Source organism: Octodon degus, unplaced genomic scaffold (genome assembly GCF_000260255.1).
Source record: "Octodon degus isolate 3935 unplaced genomic scaffold, OctDeg1.0 scaffold00020, whole genome shotgun sequence".
Lineage (NCBI taxonomy): Eukaryota > Metazoa > Chordata > Mammalia > Rodentia > Octodontidae > Octodon > Octodon degus.
In genome coordinates, this window is record NW_004524596.1 from 5,635,631 (window position 1) to 5,650,829 (window position 15,199).

Here is a 15,199-nt window from a genome sequence, read left to right on the forward strand (position 1 = left end):
AAAAAAAAAAAAAAGACAAGGTTATGTTGGTGCCTACTACCCCATGAAGTCTCAACTTCCAATAAGTATAGAATATAGCAAAAATAGGCTAAAAAAAAAAAAAAAAGCGTAGTGGAAAATGTTCTACACAACACTAAATTACTAGTGGCAAAAGATAAGCAAATCACAAATAAGAGGTAAATACTCTAATTAGAAATTAACTTCCCAGGGGAACTACCCGCTCGGGTCCCCCTCCTGTCCCTCTCTTGGACAGGAGCTTTCTTTCTCTCAATAAATATATTCTGCTCATAAAAAAAAGAAATTAACTATAAATGTTGCCACAAAACACAAGACAGAAACTTCTTTTTATCACTTAAACTTCCTTTAAAATTAGCTTACCCGAATCATAGCTTGGAGGCTTCATTTCTCCCTGATTCAATTCTGTCCCATATTTCAACTTGTGGTATTTGGCTCTAACAAAGAAATGAGAAAATATAAACCATCTTAAAACATATTTACATGAACTTTAAAATACATAAAGGGAGTAGTACACGGTAGTCCTAGCAAAAGTTCAATTTTAAAAGGCTCATAGCCTTCTATGCTATGAAAAGTTATAATACTGAAACTCTTACCTTTTTATTGTTAGATCATCAAGTGCAAAGTATTACTTTGTAACCAAGTAAAAGAACAATACTAGAAATCTTAAATCTTTCTCTGATTACAAATGAACCATAAACATTCTCCTCCCTGTACTACTCACTTTTTTTTTTTTTTTTTTTTTGGTGGAACCGAGGATTGAACTCTGGTCCTTGTGCTTGCTAGGGAAGTGTTTATTCTACTGTGCCATCTCCCCGGCCTAGTACTCACATTTTTTTTTGATGAGTGTAACATGAACTTTACCTTGTTCAGCAGATTTGTACAGAGAAATACATGTGTAAGATCACTAAACTTTCTCAAAATTTAGTTTTTAATGAAAATTAAAATTATCTATAATATTATGCACCTTGCCAGGTAATTATGATTCACCAGGTATAGTTATAATGTATTACCCAAGGCAAAAATGTAGCCTAAATCATAAATATTAAATAAGATATTCTAATAATACTAAGTATATTTTTCCTAAGATACTCTGTCTTTTACTCAGAAAAAAATGAAAGACCACCCCCCTGAAGCCAACCCAAGGCCAGTGGGCTGCAAGGGACTAGTATAAGCCACATACCTGAATTACTCAAAAGGACAACAGATAAGGTTAGAGAACAGATCAGAGAGAGATACAGAAGCTATAACTAAATAATGAATAACTAATATAATCCAGTTCTCAAAAGACACTGATAAAAAGCTAGCTGAATAACACAAAATATGAATGACCAGCTAGCAAAGAACTAGAATCCATGTAAAGGTTTCAATCAGAAAAGCAGAGGTGACCAGTTTGAGGATAGCATTTTAGGACTAGAAAATGACACCTTCAAATACCAACTACTCAAGGACACCTTAAAAGCAACAAGAGAACATTCAAAATGGATCAAATAGCAGATAGATGATACAAAGATGAATAGTAATTGAAGTAAGTGAAAAATCAGAACACAACACAAATAGCATAAAAAGAAACCTGTGTGCAGATAGCTCAGTGGACTAAAGTGCCTGCTTAGGCAGGGCACAGGGGTCAGGTTCAATCCACAGCACCACAAGTCGTGCCGGCCTAAACCCAGGGGTGCACTGATATGGCGATTGAGATTGGGCGAGATGGCGTGCATCTATAATCCCAGCGCTTGGGAGGCTGAAAACAGAGGATCACTACGAGTCCGATCTATGTAGTGAGACACTGTATATCCTGTACTAAAACAAATTAAAAAAAAAAAAAAAAAACCTTGTGCACAGAAATAACTGCAGAAACCCCCTAGAGAAAGAATTAAGCATACAGGTATGTGAAGCCCAAACAGCCACAACTAAAAGAGAACCACTCCACACCACACAAGATACCAGTCTATCACAGGCACAAACTATTAAAAGCTCTTAGAAAAAGGCAACAAATCACTTCTACAGGTAGCCAATTAGAATCACAGCCAACTTCTCTACATAAACAATAAAGGCCAGGAGGGCTTGGAATGAAGTGGGGTTTTTTTGTTTTTATTTTATTGAGAAACAAACAGCAACGAGACAGTTTCAAAACCAATTAGTAGGACAGTTTCAATAATTAATACATTGCACGCTGTCTTCGTAGTGGTTACTCCATAGTACAAGATGCAGACACAATATCCCGTCCAAACACTATTAGTACAAATCTTTCTTTTCATTGAATTAAGAGAAAGTAGTTGTATATCTATTCTATTTTGTATATACAGATACAAAATGGTCCTTCATTTGTATCCCTTTTTGTTCAGTTTTGTTAAAGATGGGTATTCCATTGCCATTTAAATATTGTAAGTGCTTGAATTCAGTAAAATATTCCAATATAGTCCCGTAGTCCATCCATAATAGCAGTGGGTTATCTGTAGGACTGGCAATGTCAGAAGTTGTTGATTTGAGCCTTTTACAGCTCAGCATATTAGTAAGGCTTTACTTTTCACATCTCGTTTTTATACTTTTCTGCTAGATCGTTAAAACCAAGATGAAACAAGACCTATATAACAAGAAAATGTAACTTTTGTATCTGCCAAGGTCAGTCAAATCCCCTCAGGATTTACCCTGAAACCCTGTACCGCAGTTTGTAGATCCTTTGTCAGTGGCAGCCATGTGGATTAGTCATGGCTATTGCTTAGGGTTAAGCCTGAGAGAATGTTTTCTCTCCATGTGACTCTCCTCAGTCACACTCTGCATCATCGATCATGTTGTTCTGTGGCCCCATAACCTCCTTGATCAGTAAATTTGGGACAAAACTGAGTTACATGATGTTACAGGACAGGTTCTCCTATGTCCTGAGTCCTCACTGACCTTGAAGGGCTAGGGCCAAAATGTTGGCTGTCCTTGCAGCCCTTCTTTTTCTCTAATTTTTGATCTGAAACTTAATTGGAATGAAGTGTGTCAAGCCCAAAAAGTTAATAACTTACAAGCCTGACTTATGCATCCTACAAAACTTTCCTTCAAAACTGATGGGAGAGCCAGGGAGATGGCTCAGTGGAGTAAGTGCTTCCCGGCAAGCGCAAGGTCCTCAGTTTAATCCCCAGTTCCACCAAAAACTGATGGAGAAATAATGTATTTTGAACATAAGGCGCACTTAAAGCAACTCACAACCAGAAAACCGGCATTCTTAAGGATATTTTAAGAGATAATGAAACCAACAATGACAAGTGAAAAAAATAAAAATATACCCAGCCAGATGAATAGCTAAGCAAATGGGAAAAAAGGAAATCAGCAACAGGAAAAAAATGCAGTAACAGGAATAAGTTACTACCTTTTATTATTATTTTTCAACCTGAATGGTCTCAATTCCCTTGCCAAAAACATACTGGCAGAATGGATCAAGAAACAAAACCCATTGATATGCACCATACAAGTAACATTTTCAAATAAAAAAACAGATAAGCTCAAGGATGGAAAACAACAAGAGGAACCCACCAAAAAGCAGGAATAATATCAGACAAAATGGATTTCAAGTCAGAACTGATCAGAAATGAGAAAAAAAGGGGGGGGTACTATATATTGGTTAAGGGAACAATTCAACAAGAAAACGTAACATATTATAAACATATATACACCAACTACCACCATGCCTAACTTCATAAAGCAAACACTAATGGACTTGAAAAATCAGATAAATACCAATACAATTGTACTGGGGGACCCTCCATACTCCACTGTCACAAACAGATTAACTAGCTAAAAAAATAAATAACAAGAGTTGAACTAAACCTTCAAACAGATGGCCTTAATTAATCATCTATACAGTGTTCCATCCAACAACAGTACAATACACCTTCTTCTCAGAAGCACATGGGAGGGGCCGAGGAGATGGCTCAGTGGAATGAGTGCTTCCCTGGCAAGCGCAAGGGCCTGAGTTCAATCCCCGGTTTTGGGGAAAAAAAAAAAAAAAAAAAGAAGCACATGGGACTATTTCCAAAATAAACCCTATACCAGCCCAGAAAACATGCTTATATAAATGCAAACAACAACAAATATATATATACACACACATATATATCCCATGCATATTATCAAATCATAAAAATATGCAAACATATAGAAGTTAAACCATACCTCTTGAATAATCAATGGGTCACATGAAATTAAGGAAGAAATTAGTCACTTTCTACAATTAAATTATAATGCCAGTGTGACATAAAGGAACCTATGGGACACAAAGAGAAAGCAGTCCTAAGAGGGATGTTTACAGTGGTAAATGCCCATATCATCAGAGCAAGTTCAAATAAATAACCTAATGATGCACCCAAAGAGTCTAGAAAAATAAGAACAATCCGAATCTAAAGCTAGTAGAAGGAAGCAAATTATAAAGGTAAGAAATTAATGAAATTGAGACTAAAAAGAAAAATACAAAGCAATGAGTTGAACAGTTAGTTCTTCAAAAGGATCAAATTAGACAAACCCTTAACCAATCTTACCAAATAAGGCTCCAATTTATGCAATAAGAAATTACAAGGACAGCTAGGCATGGCAGTGTACACTTATAATCCCAGCATGTGAGAGACTGAGTTGGGAGTACCATTGGAGGCCAAGCTAGAATACACAAGCAAATTCAGACCAGCCTAAATTACATAGCGAGATTCTTTCTATGAAAAAAAAGAAATGACAAAAGGCAAAATCACAACTCATTCTTTCAAAATCCAGAAGTTTACTGGTAACTACTTTGAGAACCTATACCTGAATAAAATGGAAAATTCAGAAGAAATGGAGAGAGTTCCTGATACATATAACTATCACATTTGGACGAAGATACAAAAATCCTGAATAGCCTAATAACAATGAAACTAAAAAAATAAAATAAAATAAAATAAAAAAAAACACCCTACTAACTAATGAAAACCTAGGTCTTGATAGATTAACTGCCAAATTCTTTAAGAACTTTAGAGAAGAGTTAACACCAATACTTCTCAAATTCTTCAATGAAGTCTAAAAACAAGCAGTGTGCCTAAAATCATTTCCGAAAGTAAGCATTATTTTGACTTCGAAGTTGGAAAAGGCTCCAACCAAAAAAAGAGAACTTCAGGTCAATCTTTTTAATGAATATAGATGCAAAAACTCTCAATAAGATATTGACAAAGAGAATGCATCAGACATCATGACCAAGCAGGTTGCATTCCAGGGATGCAAGAATGGTTAAACATATGCAAATAATAAATATAATGCACCATATAAATAGAAGCAATATCAAAAAATCACATGGGGCTGGAGAGGTGGCTCAGTGGTCTAAAGCACCTACTTGGAACAAGCTTGGCAAAGCACAGGGACCGCGGTTCGATCCCCAGCACCACATGCCAGCCAGCCCCGCCCCCTGGTGGGCTGAGCTAGCCACACACACACACACATAAATAAATAAATGTTTAAAAAAAAAATCACATGATTATCTCAACAGAAAAAGCATCTGACAAAATCTAATATCCATTCATGATAAAGAACTCTAGGGGCCGGGGACATGGCTCAGTGGAATAAGTGCTTCCCTGGCAAGCACAAGGGCCTGAGTTCAATCCCCGGTTTCACAAAAACAAAAAAAAAAAAAAAAAAAAAAAAAAAACAAAAACAAAAAAAAAAACCTCTCTGGGCCTTTTTACCAAGATGGCACCGAAGGCGAAGAAGGAAGCCCCTGACCCTCCCAAAGATGAAGCCAAAGCAAAAGCTTTAAAGGCCAAAAAGGCCATGCTGAAAGGCATCCACAGCCACAAAAAGAAGATACAAACACCACCCACCTTCTGCTGTCCCAAGACACTTCAGCTCTGGAGGCAGCTCAAATACCCTCAGAAGAGCACTCCCAGGAGAAACAAGCTTGACCACTATGCCATCATCAAGTTCCCTCTGACTACAGTCAGCCATGAAAAAGATCAAGGACAACAACACACTCGTGTTCATCATGGATGTCAAAGCCAATAAGCACCAAACCAAAGAAGCTCTATGACATCAATGTTGCCATGGTCAATACCCTAATCAGGACTGATGGAGAGAAGGCGGCATATGTTCAACTGGCTCCTGATGATAATTCATTGGGACTGAGTCCAACTGGCTAATTCTAAAAATATACTTTTGTTCCCAATTAAAAAAAAAAAAAAAAACTCTGAAGAAAATAGGTATGGAAGGTCTCCATCTCAATCTGATAGAAACCACCTATGGCCAAACAAATCAATGGCCAACATCATTTTAAATGTAAAGAAACTGAAAGCTTCCCCTCTAATATCAGGAACAAGACAAGGATAAGGATGTTCAGTGTCACAACTCCTGTTCTTGAACATTAGCCAGAGCAATTAGGCAAGAGAAAAAAATAAAAAGGACATACATAGGAAGAGAAGTTAAATGACCTATGTAGAGGTCATGATCCTCTATATAGAAGACCACAAAAATTTCACCAAAAGACTCCTAGAACAAATTTAGTAGCATAGCAAGATAGTCAATGCTCAAAACTCAATAGTGTTCCTGTACGCTATTAAAAAACATGCAGAGATAAATTAAGGAAACAGTATTTTTCAAAATAGCATCAAGATACATATCATACTTAGAAATTAACCTAAAGAAGCAAAAGACCTTTACAATAAAAACCACAGTGCTCTGAAAAAGGGAGCTCAAAGAGACTATCAGAAAATGGAAAGATAAGGGGCCAGGGAGATGGTTCAGTGGAATAAGGTCTTCACTGGCAAGCGCAAGGGCCTGAGTTCAATCCCCTGTTCCAAGAAAAAAAAAAAAAAAAAAAAAAAGAAAGAAAGAAAATGGAAAGATAGCCCCTTCTCCTGGACAAGCAGAACTAATATATTCAAAATGGCCAAACATCCAAAACAAATGCAATCCCAGTCAAAATACCAATAGCATTCCTCACCAAACTAGAGAAATCAATCCTAAAACTCAGAGGACCAGAAGAGAAGTAAAGTACCAAAAGCAATTCTGGGTAAGAACAGAAAGGCAGGGGCCATCACAATCCCGCACTTCAACTTACACTACAAAGCTACTGTGATAAAAATAGCATGGTATTGGCAAAAGCAAAAACAAAATAAGACTTGTGGATCAATGAAACAGAAAAAAAGAATACAGAAACAATTCCAGGTACACTCAGATACTGTATCTTTGACAAAGAGGCCAGATACTTTCACTGGAAGAAAGACAGCCTCTTTAAATGGTGCTGGAGAAAGCATCTATCCACATATCATGATTTAATCTATAACCATATATCTCATCATGCACCAAACTAAAATCAAATTGGAACAAAGGTCTAAATATTAAAAACGAAGCATTTAATCTTTTAGAAGACAAGACAGACAAAACTCTTGATGATATGAAGCATAGGCAAAGACTTTCTGAACAAGGAAGTTGTACAAGAAATACAACTTGTTTGTACATGAAATAATTCTAAGAATCATCAAATAGGATTACATAAAATTAAAAAGCTGCACAACAGTGGAAACCACCAACAGAGTGAAGCAATCTACAGAATGAAAAAAAAAAAAAATTGCCAGTTACTCTTCAGACAAAGGACTACCGTTTAGAATATAGAAAACTGAAAAAAAAAAAAAAAAGAATTAGACTCCCTGCCAAATTCAGGAACCTAAAGAGAAGATCAGTATTTGAAATGAATATATGTTTCTAGGATAATGGCCTATAAATATATGATGCAGAAACAACCCCAGGCACACACAACTAATTGATTTTTGAAAAAAGGGCCAAAAACATACACTGGATGAAATATAGCCTCTTTTTGTCCTTTTTTTTTTTTTTTTCTGAGACAAGGTCTCACTATGTAGTTCAGATTGGCCTTAAACAATGTTGTCCAGTACAGCCTTGACCTTGCAATGATACTGCTGCCTTAGTTCCCCAAGATAACCTCTTCTATAAATGGTGCTGGGAAAACTGGCTATACACATGCAGAAGATCGAATCTAGACCAGTATCTTATCATATACAAACTGAAATCAACATGGATCAAGAGGATTAAATGTTAAAACAAAAACACAATCTGCAGGAAGATAAAATAGTTGGTAAAACTTTTAAAGTCATTCACAAAGACAAGGACGGGATAAAGCTCAGTGGCGCATTGCCTGCCTGGCAAGTGCAAGGTACTGAATTTGATTCCTAGCACCAAAACAAAAACAAAAAACAACTGCATTCACAAAGGCAAAAACCTTCTGAACAGAACTCAAATTCCACAGGAAATAGTACTCAAGACTCAACAAATGGAATCATATCAAATTAAAAAACTTATACACAGCAAAAGAAACAACCAATAGCAAGGAAAGACAACTTAATTTGCCAACTATTCCTCACAAAAAGAACTAATAGGTGTGGTGGTACATGCCTTTAATCCCAGTACTCTAGAGACTGAGGCAGGAAGATTGTTGTGAGTTCAAGGTCAGCCTGTATTACATAAAGAAAAAAAGGACTAATATCTAGAATATACAAAGAACTCAAAAAAATTAGACTCTCCAAAATAAAGATCTATCAAAAAAGGGACAAGTTGGGCTGGGGAGATGCCTCAGTAGAATAAGCGCTTCCCTGGCAAGCGCAAGGGCTTGAGTTCAATCCCTGGTTCTGCCCCCCCCCCCCAAAAAAAGGGACAAGTAAAATGAACAGACACTTCACAAAAGAAATACAAATGGCCAATAATTATATGAAGAAATATTCAACCATCTCTGATCATTAGAAAAGTGATAAATAAGATTGAAATTCCAACCATTATCACTCCAAAAAGAACAGTAATCATCAAGAAATCAAATAAGTACAAAGGAAGAAGCCTGCAAGGGGCACAAGCATAGGTGGGGTGGGATGAGGGTGTATCTTTCTACATTGCTAGTAGGAATGTAAACTAATAGAACCACTATGAGTCAAGTGGAGCACCTCAAAAACTATAAAACTAGACATTCCGTCTGACCTAGTTACTCTTCTAGGTATCTGCCCAAAGAGTTAAAAGCATCTACAGTGATACATGGATACCCATACTCACAATAGCACAATTCCTAACAGCTAAAGCATGAAAGTGGCCCTATATGTCCATCAATAGATGAAGAGATAAGGAAAATGTGGTATTTTCACATAATGGAGTACTATTCTGCCATAAAGAAAGACAATCTTAAGGGATTTATAGGAAAATGGATGCACTTTGAGTTCATTATGTTAAGTGAAATAAATCACATATAAGCTTAAACATCACAAGGTGCCTCTTCTTTATAAAGAGCAAAATAAAAATTATATGATAGGCAGTAGGAAGATAGATCTTTCTCAAAGGGGAAGGGAATCAAGAGATGGAGTAAGGGGGGAGAGGGAAAGAGGATGAAAAGGGAATTGAAATGTATTATGTACATGTAAAAATAAACATAGGCAGGCAAACTAGAGATGGACAGAGGAGAAGGGGAAAAAAAGTATCCATGAAGAAGGAAAATGATAGGAGAAAATGGGATAACTTTGTATCTCAGCTATTTGAGAAGTGGAGGCAGGAACATCTAAATTCAAAGTCAGGCTGGGCAACTTAGCAAGACCCTGTCTCAAAATAAAAATGTACCTCAGTGTTAGAGGACCTCTGGGTTTGATACTCAGTAACAGAAGAAAAAAACCAAAATGTTTTGTGTGAATATGGATTATGATCTCTAACCTAACAGAAAGACACAAAATATTACATACAATATATCTCTAAATGTTTCTATATAGTTTGTATATATATTTCATATGAGTAAAATATTTCCAGAAGGATGATATATAAGACATCAGTCATTAAGTTTCTTGGGAAGGAAATCACTGAACTGTGGCAGAAAGGAGACATTTTGTTGTTACTGGTTAATAAGCTATATGTATCCATTTGTTTTTAAAAAATCTCAGTAAATATATTTAGTCCAAATTAGGACATATTTTCCATCTCTCTAAGTCACAAAGATTTAATCCATCAGACTAAATTTTCCCAATTCTATTTCAGTATATTTGTAATAATGTTCATTATCGGAAGGTAAAATTTAAAGATATTAAATTGACTTACAATCACAAGAAAATAAATAAGATTCTTTTTACAACATAGTCTTGCTATATAAATCAGACTTGTTTCGAACAATGTAGCCCAGGATGTCCTGGAAGTCATGGCAATCTTCTTACCTCAGACTCCTAAGTGCTGCGACTACAGGTATAAACCTAGCAATAAGATTAATGTAACTGTAATTCTTCATATTTTCTAACAACATCTACTATAAGAGTGGCAATAAAATTTTATAAAGTTTATTTAAATTTTATATAAATTTTCAAACATATACTGCATTACAGTGCATTCTAGTGGTCTCAAGTAAAACTGCAACAAAATTTACAAAATAAAAATCAAAAGTAGTAACATAAATTTTGTGTAACATTTCATACAATTTTTTTTTTTTTTTTTCCCAGAAACGGGGATTGAACTCAGACCCTTGCACTTGCCAGGAAAGCGCTTATTCTACTGAGCCATCTCCCCAGCAGGTAAAGAACAGCTGCCTTTATGAAAGCTATGGTCCCTTAAATCAAGGTCTCCCTAGTGATATATTAAATTCACAAAAAAGTATTTTAATTACAGACCCTTCCTCAAGCTTCCTAACATTCCCTTTGAATATGCTAAAATATTTTCTCACTCAGTTTCCCATAGTTTTAAGACTTCAGCTTACTTAATCTTCTTGTTCCCTGCTTTTTTTTTCCTGTCTTATTCTGATTAAAGGACAAATAATCAGATCTCATATTTAATACAGCTCTGTGTTTAACAGATAGCTAGACTCTTCAATTGGACTTACTGGATAAATTAACAAAGTTTTTAATAAACTAGGTGTTGCAGTGCATCTCTAAAGTCCCAGCTCCTTTTGAGGCTGAAACAGGAAGTGCATTTGAATCAATTAAATTCAAGACCAGTTTAAGGAACTAAAAATGTCATTCTTTGTTTTAAAACCTATTATCATTCATGTGCTTGGAATATAACATAATAGGCCAAATCACATTTCCATTAAAAATGATTAAGTTCAGTGAATAATCATTGAGGGGCTGGGGAGATGGCTCAGTAGAAAAAGCGCTTGCCTGGCAAACGCAGGACCTGAGTTCAATCCCCGGTTCTGCCAAAAAAAAAAAAAAAAAAATCATCATCATCATCATCATCATCATCATCATCATCATCATCATCATCAAATTATGATATGCCAAGTAGTATGCTGACTACTGGGAATAAACTTCAGCATGTAGTTAGATGAGGGTAGTAACAAGAAGATGCTTTTTTTTTTTTTTGCGGAGTTCAGGGGGCCGGTGAGATAGCTCAACTGACTAAACGCCTGCTTAAGCAACCATAGGGACTGGGGTTCCATCACCGGGACCATACACCACACTGGCCCCATCCCAAGGCATATACTGAGTTGGCCACCAAGATTGGGCATGGTGGTGCACACATGTAATCCCAGTGCTGGGGAGGCTGAAAACTGGAGGATTACTACAAATCTGAGCTGCGTAATAAGACCCTGTACCAAATACATTAAAAAAAAAAAAAAAAAAGAATGTGTTTCAGGATTATCTAATTCTGCCAAAAGTAATGTCAAATACAGTAAATAAAATGGAAGCACATGAAATTTTAGTTAAATCTTAAAAAATATTAGTTTTCCAGCCACATAAATGGATGGATAGAGAGGTTATTTCTTTGAAGAATATCACAGAAAAAAAAAAAAGACCCACTATAAAACCAAATGTGTTTGGTATCCAAATGCACTGGGCCTGTTTGCAAAGGAATACCTTCGGAATTAGACAAATATTTTAAAAGCAGGAATGTAACACAATTATTCCACTTGTGTTTACAAAATGAATTCTGTGGTCACAGAAGATGAACTGGAATGTGGAAATATTAGAGCAAGGAAGACAGGTGCGTTCTTACAGTAGTGTGGATAAAAGTAGCAGTGAATGCAGAGAAACGGGAAATACGGGAGAAATGCTTCACAATGTATTTTTTAGCATTTGAAATTCCTTAAAATACAACTTCCTGAGTAACTCTCATATTAAAGGGTTACTTTCTGGTTTTATTTTGCAGTACCCAAGACCTTCACATGGAGCTAAATAAAGCCTCAGTCCTTTTAAAAGAAAAAATTTTGAGACAGTTTTCGCTAAGTCATTCAATTGCCCCAGCTGTGCTAAAACTTGTGATCCTCCTGGCTACACTTCCCTACATGCTAGGATTACAGCTGTGTACTGATAAATGGGGCCACACTGTGTATTCTTGAAAATTCATGTGTAAATTTACTTCTTTTGTGAGTTCTGTCACCTTTGAGGAATGGTTTGATAAAACCCTTGCTAAGTAAGTAACCCATCTATTAGGTTAGATTCAATTTTTACTTAATTTTGGATCTTAAAGTGGGACTACTTAAAAAATCTAAACACAATGTTTAGATTAACCATGATCCTTACTGGTTCATGACAAAATGCCTGAAATTTATTGTAACAATAAATCAAAATGAATCAAGAACACAAATATTCTTCTGATGGGTGATATTGCTATACGCCCGCAATCCCTAGTACTTCGGAGAACTAAATCAGAAAGATATCTCCTTTTGGGGCCAGCAAGATAGCTCAGCGGTCTAAAGTGCCTGCTTAGGCAAGCAAGCAGGAACTGCGGTCCAATCCTGGCACCACATGCCACGCCAGCCCTGCCCACAGAGCAAGCTGAGTCAGCGACAAAACAAATAAACAGACAAACAAAAATATGTTTTCAAATTCCTGGCATTAAGGCATTAGGAAATTAATTTTAGAATGAAGAGCATTAAATTGTTCTAGAGCACCAAAAAAAAAAAAAAAAAAGTTAAGCCCTAATATTAAAACATTAGAGGGCTGGGGAGATAGCTCAGTAGAATAAATGCTTGACTGGCAAGCACAGGGTCCTGAGTTTAATCCCCGGTACAGCAAAAAATAAAATAAAACAAAACATTAGAAAAAATGATTTTGGAAGAGTACTGAAATGTGTTAGAACTCTAAGGCACAACGAAATATATCTTATTCCGTAATTTATTAAATTTTAAGAGGCTGGGGAGATAGCTTAGTAGAATAAGCGCTTGCCTGGCAAGCACAAGGGCCTGAGTTCAATCCCTGGTCCCGGAAAATAAATAATTAATAAATAAATAAGCGCTTGCCTGGCAAGCACAAGAGCCTGAGTTCAATCCCCAGTTCTGGAAAAAAAAAAAAAAAAAGAATAATCTTAAATCTCAAATCTTCCCACAAAATGCAAAAGATACAGAATACGATACTATAATAGGAGGCTGCCATTAGTTTAAGAAAAGAAGAGAATGTTCCCTAGACTCAACCAGTTTTTATCTCTTGTGTTCTTTAAAGTCAGACTTTTTCAGGGTAAAGTGACTAAATCTGCCTCCACTTTATCAACCTTCTCACTTTATCCCTATGATCTGGCTTACGTTCCTGCCACCTTACTGAAGTTTTTCTGGCAAATATACCAACAAATACCCAACTGGCAAATCCAAGTTTTCAGTGCACATTTTACATGAACATTGCTTGGCATTTCCAAGTGTCTAACTCCTTCCTTCCTCTGCTACTTTGCCTCCAAAGTCCTGTTGTCTCCTTCCCTTTCGATTGCTCTGCTGGCTCTTCTTCCTTTGCGTTTTCCTCAAATATTTCTAATTCCATCACACTTATTCTATCTCAAACACTATCTGGGAGCAATTCTTGAATTTTCTTTCTCCCTTACCTCTTATATCATTTCCACATTTTTAAATCATTTACAAATTTTATAATTATCTCTATTTAAAATGATTTATAAGTGAAACCTGTTTGTGCAGCTATTGCTATCATTCCTCATCTTAAACTGAATCTTGCTGCCTGTATTAACAGATCTTCCCAGTACAGCACCCAAACTGAGATCAGGGTGATCTTTCTAAATATATATTTCACACTGTTTTATGCTTAAAAACCTTTCAATAGCATCAAATCACAAAACCTTACCCTCTCACACAATGATTACAAATTGCTAAACATATTACTCAACTTTGCACCAGGTCTTTACTATCATATCCAACTGGCAAGCACCTTATTCAGGATGCTGCTTGAATTTCATCTCCTCTAACTATGCCTCTTTTATAGTTCCATCTTCCAGGTGGTAATATCCACTCCCTTCTTTGTGACCTCATTCTATATATACTCACTACATAATTCTATGATAGCATCCATCATACCTTACCTCAGTTCTGTTTTTACAAGTTTAGATATGCACACTTGCATGCAAGCACACCCACATACAACATCCCTGTCCAGTATTTGTATATTTCAACTGTTCTATGTTACGAGATAGCTTAATACTGGTAAACAGTGCAGGCTTCACAACAGTCCTGGGGGCCTGCCCATTAGCTCAGTTGTTTAAGTGCCTGTTTAAGCAAAGCAGTCAGGCTCAGAATTCTGTGGTTAGATCCCCAGATCTTCATGCCTTACCAGAACTGCCCTTAAGGCATCCTGAGTGAGCCAAAAAAAAATCCCCCACCATAGCGCTATTGCTCTATTTAAATTACTTGATGCTTGGGACCTGATAAACACTAGCTAATCGATAAATAGTTATTAATGCTGTTATTCTATCTTTTGTTAAGTCTACAATTTAGTCACTAAGATCTCAATGTTTTGGGCTGGAGAGACAGTTTGGTGGTCTAAGTGCCTGCCTGGCAAGTGCAACGACCTGGGTTTGATCCCCAGTACCATGTGCCATGCCAGTCCCAGAACCCTGGGCACACTGTGCCAGCCACAAAAACCAGGTGTGGTGGCACATGTCTGTAATTCCAGTGCTGGAGAGGCTGAGACAGGAAGATCACTATGAGTCTGAGCTGAATAGTGAGACCTTGTACCAAAAAATAAATAAATAGATAATTTGTTCTTTAAATCTCAACTTTTGCTAGGACTTAGCTCAGTGATACTGCACCTGCCTGGCAAGTGTGACGTCCTGAGTTTGATTTCTAGAACCCTCGCCCCACAAATTCAACTTTTTAAAGATCATCTACTAATATGGTTTTCAAACCATCTCTCAAGATATTTTTAGGGCTGGGGAGATAGCTCAGTGGAATAAGCGCTTCCCTGGCAAGCGCAAGGGCCTGAGTTCAATCCCTGGTTCCGCAAAA

The 15,199-nt window shown here is 36.5% G+C and overlaps 1 protein-coding gene across 2 annotated transcripts in view; it reads right to left on the reverse strand.

Annotated features, from left to right (window-relative positions):
• Positions 1-15,199, reverse strand: part of Strn (striatin) — a 148,817-nt gene that overhangs the window by 66,991 nt on the left and 66,627 nt on the right. For both annotated transcript variants that reach the window (XM_004627613.2, XM_023711266.1), the window contains exon 3: positions 379-452. In XM_004627613.2, coding sequence (XP_004627670.1) covers positions 379-452 — 74 coding nt within the window. The remainder of the gene's footprint in view (positions 1-378; positions 453-15,199) is intronic.